The following is a 14,030-nucleotide window of genomic DNA, read 5'->3' as shown; positions in this document are numbered from 1 at the left end:
CCCCGCTTCACAGAGGGGAAAAACCAAGGATTGGGCACAATTAAGTGCCTTGCCTAATGTCACGAACCAAATACACGGCAGAGCTGGGATTCGAACTTCAGTCTGTCCGACTCCGGGACCTCCCGCCCACCTCCAGCCGCTTGAAGCCCCTGACAAAGTCCCTGAAATGGAAGACGGCCGCACCAGGCATCATGGCGTCCTGGGATGTATAGATGATGTATATACATTTCTATAGATGATGCCTATCATCTATAGAAAACCAGATACTATTTTTTCTGTTCAAACCGATTGCTTTCTTTTTAACGTACACTGATTTAAAGATCCATCACAAAAGAGATGTGGATTCAGCCGCAATATCAAGAGCGGCTTGGGACTGAAACTAAAAGAGGAAATTGGGTGGAAATAGAGAGCATGTTTCCCAAAGAGAAGGGAGTCCCGGCCTCACACTCCTACTGTCGCCCCTGAGCACTGATGTGACCCAGCTGGGCTTGAATGGGAGGAAGCAGGGCCATGGGTCCCTAAGCTCTCATCCGGCTTCTCCACGCCTGGGACCATGCCTGGCACACTTAATGCTTGTTAAGTATTTGCTGGCTAAATGAACGCATGGCAGTGAAACTTTGGAGCAGGCTCTTTCGTTTCCAAGACGAATGTCAAAGTGTTGTTGGAGACAGGAGGGTTTTTGGAGATCATCTGGGGCCACCCTGTCATCGCAAAGGTGGGACACTGATGGGGGCACTTCCCTTCTTGGCTGGGGCTGTAACCCTGCTCCTATCGTCAAGTACGCTCCTGGCGGGCATCCCTGGGGCCAGAAGTCTCCGGAAGCTGATCCTGCCGCAGAAGCCGTGGAGAGCAGAATCACAGAATCTACCGTCTGAGCAGTAGGCGTCCTCTTCTCAGGGAGGCCGAGCTGACCCCCGCCAGCCCCACCGGCACCTCGACCACCCTCACCTGTCTTCTTCATTTATTAACCCTATTGTTTATCGTATGCCTCTGTCTCCTAGCTTGGAACCCTTGGGGGGGCAAGACGCCTTGTATGTTTTGTCCACTGATGCGTTTCAAGCCCCTAGAACGGTCCCTGCACAGGACGGACACTCAGAAAATATTTGCTGGATGGGGGGGGGGGTGGACGAAGAAAAACTGAAATGCTCAGGGGACTTGCATTTAGTCCCAGATCTGTGGCTTTCCAGCTGTGGGAACTTGGGCAAGTTACACGGTCTTCCTGAGCCTCGGTTTTCTCATCCGTAGAATGGAACCGTCGCCCAGCTTGAAGGGTTGGCGGGTCGGTTTCTTGGTGGAAAAACCGACACGATGCCAGTCCCGTGGGAGGCAGGTAGTCGGTGTTGGTTGCTTCAAAGGCGAATTTACTCACTTATTCATCCGTGGGGTCAGTCCATCCACAAACAGGTGGCCTGTGAAGGTGTTCTAGCAGAAGTAGGCGTGGATCTTTCTGGAAGCGGGAGTAACACGCTGAAAAGAGCTGGTGGGCGTAGCAGAGAATGGGGAGCAAGAGCAGGGTGGGGTGGAGTGAGCAGGTGCAGGGAGGTGGCAATCCCCAGGGGGAGAAGCAGGCATGGCCAGTCCCCCCGGGCGGTGGCCTTCCGTCCCAGAGGAGTGGGGGGCTCTGGAGGGGGGCTGGCCGTGTCCGGAGCAAGGGGACTGCTGTGCCAGTCTTTCATTGCGGCAAACACAGACATGGCCCAGGCAATGGGGCCGAGGGACGCCCCAGTCTGCAGCCAGAGGGACACTTACAAACACATGTGTTTGCCCAAGACACCCTCCAGCTCAGCACCGGTGACAGCTCACCGTGGTTCTTGGGCTAAAGATCAGCGTTCTCCCTGTAGCCCCCGAGGCCCCAGGCTCACTCACTGCCCACCTCCTCCTGCTTTATTTTCTTGTTCTGGCCAAATTAATCTCGTTTCAGGTCCTCATCCTTGCCGCTTGCCTGCCCCAGGTCCTCTGCACCTGCTGTTTCCCCTGCTTGGCGGAATCTGTGTGTGTTCCCACTCCAAGCTCTTCCTCTTTCTTTCCCCCACGATAGGATTTATTTCTGTCGTGCAGAGCAAAAAAGTATGTCTGTGAAGGTGGGACATCGTCTGAAAAGTGTTTAAGATGTGCGACAGTCACTTTGACAATAAAGTTGGTCAGAGGGAAGACCAGTGAGCATTGGAGCTTGTGCTCAACTTCTCTCTGGAAGCCCAGCCAGCATTTTCTAGATCGCTAACCACACTGAGGCAGTCATACCTGTGCGCGGGTTTAACTGTGGCGATTCAAGAACAGATAAGCTCCCAGCATTTGGAGCTCTCTCAGCCTTCTCGGAGCCCCCAGACCGGGTCGGACCCCCGTTACCTACCTTGGAAGGCCCCCAGGGTTGTCTTTTTTTTCATGCTCACCGGAGCTCGTGATCAGAGATGCACGTGTGTGTGTCTGCAACTCACGGCTGTTTCTCCCGCTGGATAGTAATGTCACGGAGGCAGGGGCCAGGTCTGTTTGTAACGGCCACCAGTGCACAGGCTGTCGCCCCATCAATCGCTGCTTAATAACGCAGGATTGATTGCAGCCCGCGTGGGGGTGGAGGGGAAAATCAGACCCAGGAGCCATGGAGGTGAGTGCTTTATTGAGAGGTTGCTTGGAAGATGCCGGAAAGGTAGGGACGGTCTCATAGAGATATCCTAATGGACTGGGCGCTGGAGGACAAGCAGGAGCTCGTTAGGCAGGATGAGGGCATTCCCAGTAGAGGGGAATGCCAAGGCAAGGGCCCGGAGCACTGAGTTTTGGAAAAGAGCTCGTCATCTCAGACGCTTGGGGGACGGTGGGAGGAGAGCGTAACAGGGGCCGCTGCTGAATGCTTGCCATGTGCCGGGCATGGATTGCATGTCATGCCTTGTAACCCTCAGAGCTCCTCAGCCCCAGGACCTAGGTGTTATTACACGTGTTTTAGTAAAGTAAATGAGGTTCAGGGGGGTTAAGTGACATGTGCAAGCTACCCAGCTACTATGTGGCTTGTCTGACTGTCCCTTGTCCCCAGTGGATAATGTCACAGACCCGAGCCGACCACTGAGGGTTCCCGTGTGTATCTGGTGTCTTCCCACCGCCCCCCCCCCCAACTCCCTCAGGCTGGTGCAGGGGAAATGGTGACCGTCAACAATGTGCTCTGCAGGGATTCCCTGCTTTTTGCCCCACGTCTGTGTCACTGGCACAGGGTCTCAGCCTTCTCTGTCTCCCACCCTCTCAAAGAGGGGTGTTTACTCCGGTGCCCCCCCATCTTAGCCCTCACCACACTGTAAAGTAGCCCAATCCCTCTCCAGACGACCTCCTCCGCCCGCCCACGTGTGGGCTGCGTCTCCAGGGCCCTGGGGGTGCCCAGGACGGAAGAGAGGGTGCCTGTTGGATACACCCATGCTGAAGTGGACTGGGCAGCTCTCTTAGCTGGGAGAGGAGCTCAGGAGTGGCTAGCCAGGCCCCCAAGTCCACGTGGAACCCCTCCCTGCCCTGGCCCAGAAGACAAGTGCTTGTGGCCCACGGCAAACCACAAGGCCGTAGGAAAATCACTTTATGGCTCTGCCTCAGTTTCCACGTCTGTCCATTCTGGCCACCCCACGGGGCAGCTGCGACCAGAACACAAAAGGCACAGTAAGCGGTGAGCTGCTAGGCACCCCCAGGGGATGCCAGCTGACGCCAGCTCAGGCTTCTTCGTGGCCACGCCACTCAGGACCCCCTCCCCCCAAAACATGCGGGCAGTGGGCATTTACGGCAGGAGGCAAAGGAATCAGCTGCTGGAAACGAGGGCTCCCATGCTTCTAATCTAGATAGCTCCATGGGCATGTGGGACAGATCTTGAGGGGCCACATTTTCTAGGCAGGTGCAGGGAACCCCCTCCCCCCACCCCATTCACTCTCGAGCTGAGCTCGCTAACAGGTTCAAACCCCAGGCTCTTCTCTGTGGGCTCTGGAATCAGATACACCTGGCACTGAACCCTCGTCGCTGCTATTCCAGGCTCCACCCCCCAGTGCTGGGCCAGCCCCATCCCTACTTTACCCTCTAACTAGATGCTTGGCTGATCCTGGAGTTCCCATGGGGACACCGTGGGCGACATAACTTTGTAGATCGCATACCAAAGATCCAAGTCTAAGGGCTCACCAAGGGGAACTAACTTTTCTGACGAAGGCTGCTAGTTTCCTCAGAGCCCCAGAAGGGACTTGTCACTGCCCTCGTTTCAGGAACACAGAAACAGAGGCTCAGAGGAGGTATGTGGCTTTCCCAGAGACACTCTGTTCCTCAGATGTGAACCCAAGTGTCTCTCCCTCCAAAGTCTGGGTGCTCATGTCATCTCATTGCTTTCCCCAAATTATCCACCAACAGACAGCAGAACTGAGGGGGTGTTTATTAAATCACGAAGCCCCTCTGCCTCTCCGGGGAGAGAAGATCACAGCCAGCCAAGTGGGTGGTGGTGGGGGTCCGAATCCTACACTAGAAAGGGCAGGGAGAGGGCTGAGGCACAGGAGCCCCCAAAGCCAGCCGTGCTGCCTGTGTGGACGGTGTTCTTGGGAGCTCTCGATGGTGTAGGATTAGATTAGAAGGTCCTCAATCCCGATCTCAGGCAGACAAAACGTTCTCAGCCCCAAGCCATCGCTGGAAGTCCCCGTTACGCCCCAGTAGGATTAGTAATCTTTCCCATGAAGATTATAGTAGACAGGACGCTATCCTCAATAAGCACCAAAAAGGGTCTGTTTATAGTGATGGAGAGCGGCTTCTCCATGGGCAGCGTCTGTGCTCCGGAGCCCGCTGCGCCCTCCGTCCCCTTCTCATCCATCTTCAGCACTGCCTTGTGCACCGCCTGCAGAAATCAGGGGTGCGGTCAGTGTCACCAAGCTCCTCGGAGCTCCGGAGAGGGAGAGGTCTCGGCCAAGGCTGCCCAGCACGGCAGTAACCTGGCTGGTGCCAGCTGCCCCGGGGCTCCTCGTTCTTCTGCCGTCATTGCAGAAGGATATGGGCAAACAGCGTGAAGGAAAGAGTGAGGCGAGGGGAGTGCCAGCTGCAGCGGGGAGGGTGGGGTGGTTTGCTAACCTTCCGTGAATTACAGGGAAGTGTCGAGGGGTGTAAGGGCAGAAGGAGTCTATTGAACCTCAGCGAGATGGAAGGGAGGGGATCGTATCCCCACCAAGTCCTGTCCATAGTCCTCTCATCTGCCTGGAGGACAGCGAGGAAGGACCAGATTCTGGGGGAGCCGTTGGAGATGACCGAGACCCCAGATCTACCCCAGGACACCGACATCTGTGACCAGGTGACCCGCCCTGGGGGGATGGATGGGCTTCCCGGAATACTGACGCATTGCATTCCACTCTACGGAATTCTACCAAGCTCCCTAGCGGGCCGGTAGCCGTTGTTGACACATAGAATCACAGCCATCAGCACGTCTAACTGTGGAAAAGAAATGAGCCACCGAACCGAATAAAAGCCTGCCGGCAAGGGGTAGCTGGCATTGACTCTTTACGGGAGGCAGAACCTAAAAGCAAGAAAATTCTATTAACTGTCTTCCTTCCTCTGGCAAAGTGGGAAATAAATCTGAATCAGTGCCTGCTGTCAGTTGGGCTTGGCAACCAAGATCTCTCCCAGATCGGCTTGAACTTCCCACGTAAGCACCAGCCAGTCTCCACCACTCGGGACGCCGTGCTCTCCAGGCTGCAAGCCTTTGGCCAAGCCGTTCCCTTTAATGGAAGATCCTCCCTATGCCTATCCCTGCTTGTTGAAATCTCCCCACCCCCAACGCCCTTTTACCTTAAAAGTAGAGTTGCCAGATCAAATATAGCATGTACATGTCAAGTTGAATTTCGGGCAAATGATGACTTTCTTCTAGTGTAAGTATATCCCATATTCTGGACTAAAGAAACTATTTGTCACGTCTCTGAAATTTGGATTTAACTGAAGGTCCTGTCTGAGATCTGCTATATCCCAGGAGACCGCCCCATGCGGTTCTCCCTGCCCCCAGCACACAGGTGTTCAGCCTCATTGGAAATCACGGGACCCTTGGCTTGCTCACGTAGAACATGTTTGCGACTTACTCCCAACAAGCCCGTGAGGCCTTTGGGACAGACTCTGGGTCCGAGCTAGACCAGTCCTAGGCCTTAATAAATGTTCCAGGCCCTGAGCAGTCATTCGTTGCACAGAGTCGACTTCCAAAATAGCATCAGGAACTTGGTATTTCCAACTCCAAAGACCAGAAACATGAGGCATGGGGAAGTTATGTGGTCCCCCCAGGATGACATGGCTGGTTAAGGACAGAGCTGGACTGGCACCCGGCCTGACTGGAGGGATGAGACCTGGCTCGTACGGCTGCTGTGACAATGGCTTTGGCCCAGGGCTGTGCGAAGGCTCCCCGTGAGAGGGGGTGGCATCCAGGCCAGGCCCACTTACCTCACCCACTTTTAGGCTTCGATGAGGGGAGATCCGGGTGAGATCACCATGCTCCTCAAAGATTTTGGTGATACCCAGGTAGGACAGCGTCCTCTTCAGGTCATAGGTCCCGGTGATGGAGAATCTGGGCAAAGATATGTCCACGACCCTGGGGGAGATGGGAGTGACAGGTGAGCAGCAGGGTGTCCCTGCTTCCCTGGGCAGGCGCAGGGCAGGGATGAGTGGGACATTGGCCCTGTCAGCACTGAGGGTCTCAGACCTTCTCTCTGTCCCCAGAGTGAGGAGGGACTCTGACCTTGGGACCCTGGCTTCAAAACACCTCTCAACTATGTCCCTTCTCCCTATCAAACCTGTCCCAGAGCCCTCATCCACAGAAATGTTCTCAAGTTTCCACTGTTTCAGGGCCCCATGGGCCACAGACATTGAGGTGTCCCCACCGCGGTCTCAGCCTCGCCCAAGCCCTGAACCAGTCCTGACCCAGCGGGCCAGATGCCAGAGGCTGCAAGGTCCTGGGATCTGAAGCCGGACAGAACTGAGTTCAAATCCATTCTGACTCTTGGAACAAATGATCTCACGTCCTTAGGCCACTTGGGCGAAATGATGATGCCAATCACAGCAAGCATGAGGCAGGAAGGATGCTAAAGCAAATGCGTGTAGGCACTGAGCAGCTGGTGACCAACCAGCAAGTGTTTCTCGTTTCACCCATGAGTTGGTGGCTTCGCATCCTCTGCAGGTGGAATCCGGATCGGCCCCCCAACCTGGGGCTTGGGGCCAGGGGCCCCGGGGTACCCGTGGGCCCTGGGTTCCTGTCTGCCTGGCTCTAAACTCTATTTCTTGTTGCCTATCTGCAGCCTCATTCCTGCCCACGTTTCTTCTCTTCTTCTGCAGCCCCCATCATAAATGGTATCTGCCTGATCACCCCCCGGGAACAGGTCATGTTCTCTGATGACCTCTATCCTACAGAACAGAAGCAAACTCATCTCCCCTGGCCCCGAGTCACCTCTCAGCTCCCAGCCCATTCCTTTTCCTCCTTTTCATAGCAGAAATTAATCATCTCTGCCAGAGATCCCCACTATTTCTTGGCCCATTCCGCCTAGACCTTTGCCATCAACATCCCACTGTCCAGGGCCACCGTTGACCTCTGCTTGCTTGACCCAGGAGACAGCTCCCAGACGGTGGGTCCCCTTTCTCCACGTGGAAGCATTCCAACCTAAGTCTAGCTCTCTCTCCTTCACTGGCCACTCCTTCTCTCCCCCTTTGCCAGCATCACCTCGTCGCCCATCTGTACTGTCTGTAATGCTCCAAGCCCCACCCCCTCGGTCCTCTTATTTTCTATCTTTCCTCCCTCCAGAAGGATCTCATTCAGTGTCATGGCTTTAAATACAAGCCACAGGCCTGTGGCTCCAAGACTTACTTTCCCACTCATTCATTCACTCAACAAATTAAGTGCCTCTTGTATACAGGGGGTGGTGTTCGAGGTGCTTGGATGCATGTGCGAACAAAAGAGGCAAAACTCGTGACCTTGAGTGTGTGCTCTAGCAGGGAAGACAGACAAGAAAACCCGGATGATGAAAAGCATCCCATAAGCGTCGATGCGTAGACGGGGAGCCTGTGTATAAGGAGGCAATGCATGCGATGGGAAAAAATCCAGATCAACTTGGGGGAATTAGGGATGCTGAGACACAGGGAAGACTGGAGAAACTCTGAAGGAGACAAAGGAATCAGGCAAGCTGGGTCATTTTTTTCTGAGTGATGCTCCTGGTGTGGGGCGGGGGTCACAGGAGCTCGTGCCGGGAGTCCCCTGGCAAGCGGTTGCAGTCCTACTGTGATGTGGGAAGGTCAGGAACAAGAGCCAGCTAGGATGCACTGAGGAGGAACCCCTATGAGCAGCCTGTGCGTGGACTTCACAAGAAGCCGCTTCTGTGCGCTATGAGTATCCCGGGCCTCTGCGAAGATCTCCGGTTGTGTTAAGCCCAAACCTCCAGGAAGGCCTGTGTTGGCCTGCAGGAAATCTCAAAGGGCCTATCTCACAAAGGGTGGAGTGTGGGCCCCTCTCCCGAAACCAGAGAGATGGCCACAGTTTTCCAGGAACCGGTGTCCTGATGGCAGTCTCAGCTCCAAGGGCTGCAGAGGGGCTTGGGCACAGGCCACATGCAGCACCAGTTGCTGGGACCAGAGCTGCGCCCCATGGAAAAGTGGCAGGAGTAGCCTAGAGATGGAGATGTTGAGTCCCTCCAGCCCAGCTTCAGGGTCTCTGGTCATCATAATTTGAATACTAAGAGAAATGTGACCTTATGGAGGTCACGTCTCATGAAGCCAGGACTTCTGGATAAAGTGTGGGTGGAGGGTGTGCAGCCCACTTTTCACACCCTTCCATACCCTTCATTCCCCAAGGCACCTCTGTGAACTCAGAAACTGGAGGGCACAGGCTGGAAACTGCCAGCCTCCTTGGTGGCATCCCCAGGTTAAGAGAGATGTGCCTTCATCTTCAACCAATGGGCTGCCATCCCGGAGGTTCACCACGTAGGTAAGGGGACCAGACCTACAAGACGCCTGTCTTTCAATAAACCTGAAGTTCAGATGCTCTTCTGAGAACTTTGGAACCCTGCCTCTTCAACCCATTGGAAGGCGAAGGTCTGTGCCTTCCATGGGGTCATGATTTGCTACGGCACATTTGATCCCCTCAAGAGTCCTTTGAGGCCGGTGTTAGTGGACCATGCTACAGAAGAGAAAACTGGGTCTCAGCTAAGGTTGGAACCCAGACACTTCCTCCTGTTTCAGGGGCCAGATGCCATTACCCACCGCGGGCCCTGGTTTTCAGCAGGGATGATGGGGGGGGGGTGCTGTGCAGATCCCAAGACATAGCAGCCCTCTTGGGAAGACCTACCATCTAGCCTGCTGTTCCTCCCCATTCTGATACAGTGACTTTATCTGAGGCCTTCAGAACTGGAATTTCTCTTTCATGAGCTTTCAGCTCAATTTAGAGATCCAACATGTGTTCAACAGTTCCTCCGGGGATATGCTCCTGTGCACTTCCAGCTGCCATATGCTTGTCCTGACCCTGAAGCTCCCCAGGCACCATGCACATCTACACTGACACCAAGTCGACACTGATGCCGAGTCCCCAGCCCTTACTCTTCCCAAGAAAATCTACTATTAAGCAAGTGCCTGAGAAGAATTCTGTAGGCTCATCTTAAATCTGTTCTAATTTTATGCTTAAAAAAATTAGTTACTCACTTTAGTCCTTCAACTGTTATTAGTATAACTTATTTGGGCTGCACTTCACCGGTTTTATGATAACATTACAGTTAAAAACATGATTCTGTGTACAACAGACAACTCTCTTTGACACCTCATGTTTGTTCCTGCAGTTTCTGCCTAGGATTCCATCACTTCTTTCTCATCCGCACACACCACTGTTCAGCCTTGAAGACTTAACCCCAATGTCACCTGCTCCATAGAGCACCGCCCCCCACCACTGCCCACCATGATTTTTCTCTGTCCACTCCACTCTTATGATATAACCATCTCCCTCTAAGAACAAGTGTTTCGCTATATTCCTAGGGCTCGTTTTCTGGTCTACTTCCTACCAAAATACAAGTTCATCACGGAGCCCAAAATAGGACTTGGTCATGGGGTTAGAGCTCAATAGATCTGGGCTAGAAGAAGTAAAAAGGAAGAAGGGAGTTGCTGAGTATGGCAGGCACCCTCTTACTTTCGTGTTGTTAGTTTTTTCCATCTGACCAAAGTGTCCGTGTTTATGGCCTCCTCCACATTCTTCATTTTACCCTTATCAGGAAGAATGAAGATGGCAGTGATGGTGCCCTGGTAGGGCATTTCCAGGACAGTGCAGGAGAGCTGTTCATCATAGCCGGCTTCATATATGCCCCCACGGAACATCATGGGCACCTTCACCGACTTGTTTCCATCCAGGATGAAGTCTTCCTCTTTAGTTGCTTTTGGATCAAATTCTTGTTTCCACCTGGCTTAGGATTGAAGAAGGACAAAGTGACATGAGTTTCCTGAAAGGGAAGAGGTGACTGGACCGAGCTAACCAATGATCTCTATCCACGTGGATTCAAGGACGGGGTTTGGATACTCTGGGATATCAGGACACGTCTCCAGGAATCCTTGCCCATGTGCCATACCCTGAAATCTCCTGGTAAGGTGGCATGGGTCTGATTGTCAGTTCCCAAAGAAGCGATGATCAGGGCTGTGGGGCTGAGAGGGAACCTGTGGACTGCCTGAAGCCCAGGTGCTGTTGAGGCTGAGACAGCCTTTGGATTGTGTCCCAGTAGAGAGGCCTGGGTTATACTTAGTAGGAACTATTTGGTCTTATGTGAGTGAAAATACTCAGCTCTGTTCTAAGTCAGTCCTGGAATAGCTGCCCTCAGGTAGGACTGAGAAAACCGATGGAACAGGCTGCTCTGGGGAGCCTACCGAAGAGAAGAAAACACTCAAAGCTGGGTGTTTGGACCCCTCCATTTTGACCCTGACTACTCTTTGATACCATTTAGCATGAAGTCAGACCTGGGTCTTTTCACACCCACTAATCTCAGAGCCCCCAGTATGGGACCCTGAGGGCCAAGTCCCTGAATTCAACTTCTGACTTCACTGTTCCAGAAGGATGACCTTGAACAAGTGTCTCAATTGCATTCGGCTTCAGCGTCCTTGTCTGAAGAATGAAGAGATTGATGAGTACCTTAGAGGGCTGCTGTGTGACTGAGTGGGAAAGGCAGCACAGATCAATGACCTTGTACATTGAGTATTGAGTGCATGCTAGTCATCATCAGCATCATTGTTGCCATTGCTTTTAAAATATAGGGGATGTAGAAACTTTGGGAAATTCCAGATTCTCCTCTCTCCCTCTGCTCTTTTCCTCTATGCCATCAGTCTCACTGTGGATTTGGGAAGAGCTGAACTTCCATATTCAGGACCATGTTTCTGATAGCCCTGACATGATCTTGCCTGATCTGAGAGTTGTTGGCCTCTGATTCTTGCCTATATTGGCCAACCTTTGAGTGTGCATGTGGCATGTGAGTGGCTGTGTGTGGTGGTGACTGGTTGGGGGGGGTGGTAAGTGAAACTTAGATTTGGGAATATTCTTTCATTTTCTTTTTCAGTCTCTCACCCTCAGATTCAGTCTCTCACCTTGTAGATTTGTCACATCTACAAAATGTGACAAGGAGACCAGGGCACCCGCCAAAGTGAACCTCATCGCCATCATCAACACAATTACCATCCTGGGTGTCTACTTGGAGTGCTATAAATGCACAGCCTGTGGGTCAAGAGAAGTAGATTCTAGTCCTGACTAGAATCTAGTCCTGACTAGTCCTGCTTTGACTGGCTTTGTAACCCTAAATCAATCTCTTTCCAAGCTACACATCCCTCATCTAAGAAACAGGGAAAAGAATGTCACTCCAATCTCTACAACCAATGTTGTATTAGGATAACCAGTAATAATGAAAATGCACATATGGAGAATAATTTAGACTTCCCCAAATTAGTTTCTCATACATTTTTACTTTGGATCCCAATAAATGCCCTATGAGTTGTGAACAAAGGTACTCATTTTGCAGATAGGGAAAGTGGAGTTCTGATAATTTCATTACATATGAATTAAGGTCACAGAGCAAGCAAGTGGCCAACCCAGGTTTTTAATCTAGGTCTACTGGTCATCCTATCCTTTCCATGCCAACATGCCCCAAGCCTTACCTAGAAAGAAAATACAATTTGTAAGAAGCATCACAGTGCCAGGATCTATATTCTTGATCAGGTTGTTGATTTTCCCCTGGGTTTTCTGATTGATATAGTCATTGATCTGCCTCCGAGTATCTTCCAAGTTCTGGAAGTTGATGGGGACGGTGTCTGCATTGTACTGGTTCTTGACATTTGTCAGAAACTTCTTCTGTGGCTTCAGCTTCTTGTCGATGAACAAGGTGTTTGTGAGGTTCAGCTTCAGGTTCTGGCCCTCCTGGTTTATCCTGTGGATGAGGTAATGAAAGGCTTCATGAAGGTCTTTCTCTGGAATATCCCTGAAGTTGAAACCCTCCTTGATCTCATCCAGGGTGGAATCCTGGGCACCCAGAGATAGCATAGCAAAGGCTGAAGAGATGCTCAAGGGGGAAAAGAAGATGTTCTTGTCCGGGCTATTGGACGCCAGCTTCCTGAAAAGCTTGAAGCCGAATTCTGTGTTCTGCTTTGTGAGCTCCTGGGCTGCCCTCCTTCCCTTCCATGATTCGATCTGGCTCACTGGTACATGATTCTTCAGAGGGAGGTTGGGCTGCTGAAGACTTTCCACAGTGAGAAGGCCAGCCAAAAGTAGGCCCAGGCCCAAGATGGGGTTCATTTTCTTTGGCGATTATCCTGTTGAGTAGTAGACCTGAGGTTAGTAGAAAAAAGAACAAAACAATCCTACTGCCCTTATATTATTCATAAAGACCATAAAGAAGCAGCACAGTGAGGTTTATAAATTCTTTGACATCCATTTTAGCATTTACACTTTACAATCACTCTGGGGACTAGAAACATTTGTCCTTATTTCATAAATGAGAGGACTGAGCGTAGAAGAAATCTCTTGGTTTTGTACTCCTCTCCCCATCCTATAATCATGGTATCTCAATTCCTTTGAGAAACTCCCTCCACTACATTGGATCATAATAAGACTACCCCATACTGTGGGCATGTGACTGGGGCTAGGCCATCAGAATACTCCATCCACTGCCACACTGATTGGTTAAGGGATGAGAATGACCAGCATCAGAAAAGTCGTTGTCTTTCCCTGAGAATGCACAATACTCTTAACTTTGGGGTGTCTGGATTCATTATACAGTCCTAGAACTCAGTGTGGCCATGGGTTCCATATATAGAAGGAAAGAAGAGAGAGAAAGATGGAAAGAAAGAAATGAGGAGACATACTTGGTGACATCTTTGGAGTCCCTGGATCAAGCTTCACCCGAAGCTCACTCACTTCTGTTTCTCCAAGTTATAAGAGCCAGTAAATTTCCCTTTATGGGTTGGCTGGTTTGAGTTGGATTTTTTCCTTAAAACCAAACAAAAATCCTGACTAGTTTGCATAGACAAATCCCTTTGTCTAATATCACATGGTCTATAAGTGGTGGATACCCAGCCCAGGAGAGCCCAGGTCTCTAATAAACCTCTTTCCATATCCCTTTTCCAGGAAAGAGAGGCAGTGTTATAGAGAAGAAAAGCCAAATCTGCCCGGCCCCAGGACTCCTGCTCCTTTTTGCCACTTCACAGCACAGCATCTCCCAATAAGACTGAGCTTTTGGGGGACAAAAGTTTCATTTTCTGCTTTTCCCCAATTTCCAGTCTTAAGGCTACAGAGAGATGCCAAAAGCATGATATATCCTAAAAAGTGTGTTGACTTCTCCAGCTGGACATGCTACTGTCAATGATTTTTACACCAATTTATATTTCTTTGCTCCGTCCTTTGTTTTTACTGTGTATTTTCCTGTAACTTATATCTCTATTTATCTGCAATCCATGGGAAATAATGTGCTCCTCAACAGTCAAGACTGTTCGTGGTTGTCTTAGAGTGGGTTCCCAACAAGCAGCGCCCGCAGTGAGAATTCAGGAATTCATTGCCTGTGTAGGAG

General features: G+C 51.5%; 1 protein-coding gene across 1 annotated transcript; it reads right to left on the bottom strand.

The window, feature by feature from the left end:
* Nucleotides 1–4,642: 4,642 nt before the first annotated feature.
* Nucleotides 4,643–13,339, bottom strand: SERPINA12 (serpin family A member 12). Its single transcript, XM_047079760.1, has 5 exons — nt 13,330–13,339; nt 12,127–12,777; nt 10,127–10,397; nt 6,412–6,559; nt 4,643–4,834 (listed from the first exon to the last, which is right to left on the bottom strand). Exons 2-5 carry the CDS (start codon nt 12,758–12,760, stop codon nt 4,643–4,645), a joined length of 1,245 nt encoding a protein of 414 aa, XP_046935716.1. The 5' UTR covers nt 12,761–12,777; nt 13,330–13,339.
* Nucleotides 13,340–14,030: the final 691 nt, after the last annotated feature.

The sequence above is a fragment of the Lynx rufus genome, unplaced genomic scaffold, assembly GCF_022079265.1.
Source record: "Lynx rufus isolate CCGP_SWC_20201006 ecotype Redwood Valley unplaced genomic scaffold, mLynRuf1.p SCAF_17, whole genome shotgun sequence".
Taxonomy (NCBI): Eukaryota; Metazoa; Chordata; class Mammalia; order Carnivora; family Felidae; genus Lynx; species Lynx rufus.
The sequence above is the reverse complement of the archived record's forward strand: the minus strand, read 5'-3'. Positions and strand labels throughout refer to the sequence as shown.